Source organism: Chionomys nivalis, chromosome 1 (genome assembly GCF_950005125.1).
Source record: "Chionomys nivalis chromosome 1, mChiNiv1.1, whole genome shotgun sequence".
NCBI lineage: Eukaryota > Metazoa > Chordata > Mammalia > Rodentia > Cricetidae > Chionomys > Chionomys nivalis.
Genome location: NC_080086.1, coordinates 112209391 through 112219139, shown reverse-complemented (window position 1 = coordinate 112219139; position 9749 = coordinate 112209391). Strand labels below are relative to the sequence as shown.

At 39.3% G+C, this 9749-nt stretch overlaps 1 protein-coding gene across 1 annotated transcript; it reads right to left on the bottom strand.

Annotated features, from left to right (window-relative positions):
* Positions 1-3093: 3093 nt before the first annotated feature.
* LOC130870058 (olfactory receptor 19-like) lies at positions 3094-4053 on the bottom strand. The gene has a single exon (XM_057762634.1). The coding sequence runs from the start codon at positions 4051-4053 to the stop codon at positions 3094-3096; it is 960 nt and encodes a 319-aa protein (XP_057618617.1).
* Between the last annotated feature and the right edge of the window lie 5696 nt (positions 4054-9749).

Sequence of the window (9749 nt, the reverse complement as noted above, 5' to 3'; positions counted from 1 at the left end):
CAAATAAGAAAGACTACACTGGGGAGACATTCAAAGATGACAGCAGCTCTTCCTTCGAGAATATTTCCCTCATTATTCCAGCCCAGGAGCACATGATTTCCCCATGGGGCATTGCTCTGCACAGAAAGAAAATTAGTCATGAGATTGCCTGTTCTCAAATCAGTAGGTTAAAAGCCCAGATGACTAGTCAGTGTTCCTTCCCCATGAACTCCCTTGCTTTAACCTCCTACCAGCTTACTTCATCCTTATTTAAAGTTTCAACCAAAGTTTAAATCTATGAAAGTTGACTTAAATATGTCTTAGGTCACCAAAGCATTGTATTACATCAGTAGCTTCAGATGCACAACAATTCTATTCAACAATAGGGAGTGTTCCTTGATGTGAAATCATGAGTCCTATGCTAATTGGTTTCATTGTTCTTTTTCCAAAATAGCATGGAGTGTATTACTTGTTAGGCAAATAGAAAAATTGCATTATGCCATTATTTATGAGACATCATATATGGAATGTATTCAGGTTCCTTTACACATTTTTTTCCTAAAATTAGTTACTTTTTCTCTTTAAAGGATTTATTATTTAAAAAAAAAAAAACTATCTTTTTTCATTATACATACCAATCCAAGTTCCCACTCCCTCCCCCCTCCCATTCCCTCCACATACCCGCCCACCCCACCCCCATCCACTCCTCGGAGAGTACATTGCTTGGGGAAGGTCCAAGGCCCTCCCTACTGTATCTATGCTGAGCTTAGGTATTCATCCAAAGAGAATAGGTTCCCAAAGCCAGCACATGCACTAGGGATAAATCCTGGTCCACTGCCAGTGGCCCCTCAGTCTACCCCAGCCATGCAACGGTCACCCACATTCCGACGGACTAGTTTGGTCCTGTGCTTGCTCCTTCCCAGTCTGGCTGGAATTGGTGAGCTCCCATTAGCTCAAATAGACTGTTTTAGAGAGTGTACCCATCATGGTCTTGACTTCTTTGCTCATATTCTTACTTCTCCCACTCTTCAACTGGACTTTGGGAACTCTGTCCAGTGCTCCAATGCAGGTCTCTGCCTCTGTTTCCATCCATTGCTGGATGAAAGTTATATGATGATATTTAAGATACAGAACTCCTATTTCAGGGTACTTATTCTATAGTCTGACTTGCCACAGCTTAGACTGTTGTGAGTTTCTTTATTATTGCCATCTACTACAAAAATATGTTCACCTTTAAAATGAAATACTAATCCCATTCCATTTGGGAAGAAAGGGACATTTTTAGAATTATTAAAAATTTTAGAAAAATATAAAGGAGGTATTTTGACTTATGAATGGTTCCACTGACTTCAACAATAGGCCACAAATCATAGTTACATTATTGTGCAAATAAAATTTAAAATGCTGTAGGAAACTGTGAGGGAACCCAAGGTTTACTCAGCCTTTTCAGATGTTATAAGGCAGCTGATGGTGTCATTGAAAAACAGCTCTCAGTAACTTAGTAAATCAGTGTCTTCAAAACAATGTGAAAGAAAGAAAAAAGAATATATAAAATTTGTGGACCTAGATGTTTAAATATATTTTCCTCACTCTGTGAGATTTTCATACACATATATAATGTATTTTGGTTTAACCACTTTTTCCTCTCAAACTCCCCCACTGTATGCCCCTCCAAACTCTACATCTTCTTTTATAAACTTACTTTAACACACTAAGCCCAATTTTGACTGTCCATATGCTCATGTGTGTGAGGACGTGTATCCATGAATGGTCAACATACTAGGGTCCACCTATTTTTTAAAAACTCTCCATGCACTAACTGCTATCATCTACCTTTAGTTCTCAGCTAGGAGTGAGAACAATAATCCATTTCTCCCTCCATGCTAGAATGTTGACTGGTATGTGTGTTGACACTCTTGTGAGATGTGAAGACATCTACCAACCCCAGATCAAGGACAAATCAAAATAAGAATACTACCAAAGACCAACTTGGTGAACCAATGACTTTTATTGTAACTGATAGGAACATTGGTGAGAAGTTACTTACAGGAGCAGAAATGACTCAAAGAGCTGCATCACCGAAGCCCACCACAGCTCATGAAAGCTGAAAACCTAGAACATATTTCTTAATCTGTAGGCAGCTCACGAAGTTGAAGAGTGTCTTTTCCAGCTCATTGGTTTTTAAACCTCTCACAGACAGACAGTTCTGCTTGTGCTTTCTTCTTCTAGGCTTCTCAGCTGATCTGAGCTCCTTTAGGCAGCTGAGTTTAGCTGAGAGTTTCTAGACAATAGTTTGTCTCCAAGTGCCATGGCCATCCTTATTGATTATATACTTGAGTACAAGAGAGGTCTAGTGAATCTAGTCAGTTCAATGGACTTGCTCAAGCTATTGAGTTGTTTACTCTCTAAACCTAAGAAGTTTCTCTGTATGATGGAGTATTTAACATACTCTTAAAACATCTGGATAGTCACCTCCCTGCAAACACCTTGTGCTTAAGGAGCATTCCTCCAAGATGGAAAGTTCTATTCTTGAAGGAAACTACTACACAACAATGAAAACTTTGCAGGTCTTGTAGAGGGCAACCGAAACTGCTGTGATTTCAGGAGTATAATAGCATAGCACATCCGGAAGACAGTATCCATGCATCTCTTCCCAACCTCTCCTCCTTACAACCATTTATTTGACCTCGGATTCAGTGATAGTTTTCAAATTATTAGAAGTTATACAATTATGTACCCTACATGCCAAATGAAATTATGTCCATAAAGGAGCATAACTTAAGGATACTGTTTAGTAAAAGAAAAGAAAAATAACTCAACACTTGTTATTCCAGAATAAATCGCTTATGAAGTCTCAGTTATTTTCTGGTTACAGTGAAAGTTTCTAGAGGATTTGATCCAAGGATGGGTATTCAAGAAAATAAGAAATGACAAAGTAAAACACAGATACCAAAAGGAACACTAATCCTTATAAAGAAAGGAATTATATGAAGAAATGATATAATGGACAGAGGAATTAGAAGAAATTGTTAGACTAAGTTTTATCACAATTTATGGTCAAAGACTACAATTGCTAATGCCATAACGCTAGGTTCAACAATCATAAGTACACAACTATGAAGGCAAGTCCATTGGTCGGTTTCTGGTCACTCTCCCTAAAAGTAGTTTCAGAGCCTTCTTCATGTCATTGTTCCTTAGACTATAGATGAATGGGTTAAGCATGGGGGTGACCACAGTATACATCAATGAAGCCACTGCAGTGGCATGGGGGTTTTGGGACACTGCAGAACTGAGGTACACTCCCAGGAGGGTGCAATAAAATAAAGAGACAACAGAGAGGTGAGATGCACAAGTGGAAAATGCTTTGTACTTCCCCTGAGCTGAGGAGATTGCACGTATGGAGGATACTATCCTGGAGTAAGAGTAAAGGATGCCAGACAAGGGGCCCACAGCCAAGAACATGGCTGCAATATAAATCACTATGTCATTAAGAGAGGTATCAGAACAGGCATGGTGTACCACATGATCAAGTTCACAGTAAAAGTGAGGGATTTTCAGGTCTGCACAGAATGACAACCGCAGTACCAAAAAGCTGTGTAACAAGGCATTCAGAACACTTATGATCCAGCATGCTAGAATCAGTAACCCACAGTGTCTTGTATTCATGATAACCATGTAGTGTAGGGGGTGGCAGATAGCCACAAAGCGGTCATAGGCCATCACAGTTAGCAGAAAGATGTCCAATACTGAAAAAAGTAGTAAGAAGTACACCTGAGTGATGCAGTTCGCATAGATGATAACTGTGCTCTGTGTCTGGATGTTCACCAACATCTGTGGGACGGTGGTAGAGGTGAAGCAGATGTCTACAAAGGACAGATTGGAGAGGAAGATGTACATGGGCGTGTGCAGGTGGGAGTCCACAATGATGGCCATGATGATGAGTGAGTTGCCAAAGACAGTCACGAGGTACATGGAGAGAAAAAGTCCAAATATGAGAGGTTGAGTTTGAGGTTGATTCTCTGAAAATGCAAGAAGAAGGAATTCTGAAAGTTGAGTGTCATTTCCTTGATCCATGTGTTTGATACGCCTTCTAAAATAAGAAATTTGGAGAAGATTCAGTTACTTATTGGTAACCTAACATCAATGTTTATTTCTTCCTTCATTTCCTTTCTTCTTACTTCTTCTCCCTGCTGCCCCTGCCCTTGTCAACCTCCTAGTGGTCACATGTCTGAAAATAATTAACTCTCTCCTCTGGCAGCTAACAACTTTCAATGGCTTTTCAGCCAAGGTTAAGGTCTTATGAAGCCTTTTGGCTTCCACCATAGAATGTTGACTGATCTGATCTTGTGTAAGTCTTGTGCAGACAACCATAGCTGTTGTGATTTTATAAGTATAAGAACCTTACTGTGTTCAAAAGGCTCGATACCACAGGAAACCCTTCCAATCTTCTGTCTCCTACTCTTTCCACTTCCCCTTTCACACTATTCCCTGAATCTTTTGATTTAAGTGTGTCATCTTGGGCTAACCATTTTGTAGATGTTTACTCTCCACATTTGGACAAGTTATCAGTTCCTATATTATCCTGCATCCACTGAAAAAAAAGAAGTTTCTCTAATGAGGACTGGGAATATCACCTATCAACATAGATATAAATATTTAGACTCATGTTCATATTATGCACATTTAGCACAATAATAACTGCACATTCTTCCCTAGGGCCTATGAGCTCACCAAACAAGCAGTTTCTGGTCATATAATTTATATTTTAGGCATGTATCTACTACTAAGGAACTTTGCAAGCCTAGTCTTCTATAGTCATGAAACTTAAGTCTGTGTTGTGTAGTTATACCACAAAGAGAGTCCTAGTGTTATTTCTGAGTAGAAATTCCCATGTCATGTTCAATTTGTTCTCAGAGACTTCATATTAAAAAATCACTAATGTTCCTCATCCATCTGTCTTATGGTGGCATGAACAGCATAAAGTTTCCTTCCTCCTGCCCCACACCCATCAAAGCCTGAGATGTGTGTGAGAACTGGCCAGAGGTCACAAGGGTGGGAGAGTTGTCTCTGCCCCCATCAGCTGCAACACCTGGGAGAGCAGGCCCTGCACCTCTTCTGGGTAACAAAATAGAGTCAATTTGCAGGTGGAGGTGGAGGTAAAAGTTGTAAGTATGGGAGCACTGTCCCCACTATTCATCTCTGGTGTGGTAGTGTAGAAGGGAGAAAATTGCCCCCTCTCACCTCTTGTCCCTAACCACCTGCAACAGACAACAGAACTGAGTTCCTCTTACCAGCTGCAGCACTCAGGAAAGTGAACCTTGTCCCTCACCTAGGCAGCACAACAGAGTTTTCCAATGGTTGGAGGTAAGGGTGACCAGCTCAGATGTTGTGAGCAAGGGAGACCTGTCCCCATTACTTATCTGACATGTGGTGGAATGAGCGAAGGAGAGATGCCCCCCATCTCCCACTCATCAACACCTGAGATGTAAAGGACCTGGCCCTGGAGTCATGAGAGCAGGAGGGCTGCCTCTGCTTCTCACTTGCTCCTGTACCTTGCTTGGGCAACAAAATAGAGCTGGCCTGTGGGTATAGCTGTGGGAGTGCCATCTGGAGGGCATGAAAGCAGAGCATTAGCCCAACCCCTTGTGTATTGCTGCAAGAGGTGAATTACCTGAAACAATGCCAGAGAACTCATCTTTTGATGAATACAGGGGAGCACTGGCAGGCAGACCAACCCTGCAGCTACCCAGGTCCAGAACCACGGTTATCATTTGGTCCACCCCAACATCTACCCCGTCTATGATCTGCTGAAGGATGTGACGTGACCTAACCCACAGACCCAAAGCTGCAGGATCTCCACAACACAGAGAAACTACAGAATATCCAAGAAGAGTCCTAGGGAGGGCCCAGCATCAAGATAATAGTAGAAAACAAAGGCCTTGGACCAGACCAATGATTCTTTGCAATGAATACTTGCAAGTAAAGATATAGGGATAAAGGGGTTTACTTCATGATTCACTGCGTCACACTGCGGCTTTCATAATGAGATTTTTAACTCTTTCCCCTTTTCTCTTACATTTTCTTTTGTTTGGGGGGAGTACAGATGTGAAAGGATGGGGAAATGAATGGGATCAAGATAATGATGTAAAAGACATATAGAATAAATAAAAAACATTAATAAGAAGCTCTTAGATACACTTCTGAAGTGAAAATTAAAAATGTCCCTGGTTGAAACACTACCTAGATAAATATGATAGAGTGAAGGAAGACAAAATACTTTCAGTGTAATGAAGGGGAAGCAGGAGGGGCAAAGTTGAAGTATGAGCTTTATCACATGGTTACTGATGTGCTGGACACATCAACTTCTCAGATCATCAGCCCTGGCAGCAAGTACCTTTACCTGTTGAACCAACTTGCTGGCCCAGTTCCATAACTTCTTAAAAAGGACATTACACAATGAGAGATATTTACATGACCACTAAACAATTAAAGAAGAACAGAAGTAAACAGATTTGTCATATGAAAACAATGAAATGAACTGATTCTCATGATACTAGAAGGAAAAGTAGATTTCTTGGTCACAGGGCAAAGTTCTGCCTCCCATTCTATCTCATGACACCCAGCAAGTACAATAAATGAGAAAAAAAATTACCCAAAAGCAAAAGTAATGCACATTAGACTCTTTAGATAAATTTTATGTGTACACCCAAGCAAGCCCTTATTCTAGTGATAATTAATATGCAAAGGTATTTCTTATGGAGGAAATCACAGACCTTTACCCCTTCCTGCTGAATTGGGGGAGGGGGTGGTTGGACTCTGGAGTAAAATGGTCATCATTTGTGTAGCTTTGTTGAAACCACCAGAATCCAATGGATAATTCCAAACCCATGATCACACAGATTGACATACTTAAAGTCATTAAGTCATAGAACAGCAACAATAACAAAAGATGTGGGTGTAAGGAAAGGACTCATAGTGAGAAGAGCAAGCACTGGCAGGAGAGAGACAGGAGACCGTAAAATTTTCAATGAGCAAATTTTATCACTAAAAAGATATCCTCAGTGTTGCTGTATAGAATCTTCTGCCAGAACACTAGGACAATTCTATTTTTACACAAACATACTTTCTCTAATCAATCCCTGTGGACACCAAGTAAATTCATCCTTTGCTACTCCCATGACACTTCTGGATCAACATGTCATATTATCTTTAATAATGTATAATTGACTCGGAGACATATATTTATTATTGTGTTATATGAAGATAAATAAATAACACATGTTTGTGAAACTTAAACTTCACTTGAATGCAAATCACGAATTAATGAGAACCAAAAGCCACAAGACTTGTTGAAACAGACCTGTTACCAGGCCAGCCCTGGTAACAGACACACAATCATAGCTACCAGAAAGACTGAGGCAGGAGGATCACAGGTTTAAGGGATAAGCTATGAACATCTTTAGTTTTGTCCTTTTGACTTTGTAATCTTGAGCTGCACTTTTTTTAAGTCATCCCTGTCTATAAAGCAAGGACAAGCCTAGCCTAAATAATTTACTGAGACCATCTCAAAGGGTTTGATAACTCACTGGTGGGACATTTGCCTGGCATATATGAGATCTTGGACTTAATATCAAGCACAGAATTATAAAAGACCAAAGGTACAGCAAGGATTAACACTCATAGATGAAATGAGGGTATGTAACAGGCTATTCAGTCAATCACATTCTGCTGGGGCAGAAAAAACAGTACATGTGAGCATTAACAACAGTGAAAAAAGCCAATGACAAATACAAACAGCATTTTTCTTTCATATATTTATATAATCTAGAATTAAAAATAGCAGAAAAGTAGAAGTAAGTGCAATGGGAAGTACTAAGAAGACTATCAAAAGTGATAGTAGAGTCACAAGAAAGAGATGAACAAGATAGTGGCACATTCTACACATGTACAGACACATCACAGGTAGACACAGTGTGTTATATAATTAATATTTCATAAAATGTTGGGACAGTTAGGAGGACAGAATATGTCTATCATGCTGGACCTCACAAAACTACATAATTTCTCCCCAAACACACACACACACACACACATACACACTGGAATATCAAAGAGAAAAGGTGCTGGGGAAGTCTAATCTGTACATGTGAAAGAATTCTGTTTTGAAGTGGAATAAACACATCATTTCTACTTAAAAAATGTAAAGGATATGCACCATTTGCAATAGAGGAAGTAAACAGGTAAAAAAAAAGTCACAAGAATTGTTTGTATTCATCAGTAAGGAAATGATGGCAAGCAATCTTTCTAATATAACCTTTTCCACTTTTTAATATGAGTACAAATTTTAATATGACTAAAATTCATGAACTTTTGCAACAGTGCAGACATTATTCATCAGGGTCTTTCTTTTTTATTTATTTATTTTTGGGGGGGTCTTTCTTATTAACAAGACATTATGTTCATTTTAAACATAAAAGGCATGAAGTGTATATAACTTTACAATCAATGTTTTTGCTATATATGTTCCATAATTTCCAAGGTCAAGGAACACAAGTTCTCATTTATATGGAACTATTTTATGAGTTCATAAAGCCATCCTTTTATAATTATCCTTCCAAAACTGTCACTTAAGGATTAATTCTTACCCCAATTACTGAGTTCAGCATTCTTTTCAGTTTCATGAATTGGTACATTCCAAGACCAACCCAGAAAGCCCCCTCACATCTCCCAGTCTTGGCTAGGCTAACTTTGCTCTCATGTATGTTTTCTGTACTTCTATTTTCTGAACTCTTGCTGCAATACCAACAGAGCTCCACGACTCACCTGGATGGACCTCTGAAAGGTAGGTCTGTGTATCAAAGCCCCAACTCCCTTTTGAATGGCTGATGATGGAGAATTGAAGCTGTACTTGACACATGAAGCAGGTCAAAGAGAAATATTAATCCCCAGACAGAGTTAGGACTTCAAAGTGAGAAAATTAATGTGTAGTTCAAGTTTACAAATCAGAAAGACTACACTGGGGAGACAAAGATGACAGAATTTTCTCCTTTGAGAATATTTCCTTCCTGTTATTCCAGCCCCTGAGTGCATGATTTCCCCCTGGAACATTGCTCTGTACAGAAAGAAAATTGATCCTAAGGATTACCTGTTCTCAAATGAGGATGTTAAAAGCCCAGATGACTAGTAATTGTTCCTTCCCCATGAACTCTCTTGATTTAACCTTCTACTAGCTTACTTCATCTTGATTTAAGGTTTCAACCAAAGTTTAAAGCTATGAAAGTTTATGTAAATATGTGTGAGGTCACCAAAACATTGCTTTACGTTGGTGGCTTCAGAAACACCCAATTCTCCTGCTCATCAACAGAGAGAGCCCTTTCCCCTTCATTTGAGACCATGGGTTCTAAGTTAATTAGCTTCCTTGTGCTTTTTACAAAACAATGAGGGGTGCATTTCTCATTAGGCAAGAAAAAAGAAAGAAATTTATGTCATTATTAATGAGTCCTCTGATAATCATGATGTGCATTTTGATCCCTTGAACAATTTCTGAGATTAGTCACTTATCAGCAGTATCTTAGTAATTTTTTAGTCCGTTTGCTAAATTGGTGGAAACCTAGTGCAATAGAAACTCCCTGGAATCTATGAGGATGATCATAGTGAAGACTCTTAGTAATGGAAGATTCAGAGTATGAAGTGGCCATTCTGCAACTAGGCAAAGGTGTCATTAGGACACCAATTCGGTCACAAAACCAATGACTTACAATTTTTCCTAT

What these genes read in the sequence shown, in the direction of transcription:
- LOC130870058 (XM_057762634.1), bottom strand. Translation starts at nt 4,053, where the DNA reads ATGGATCAAGGAAATGACACTCAACTTTCAGAATTCCTTCTTCTTGCA.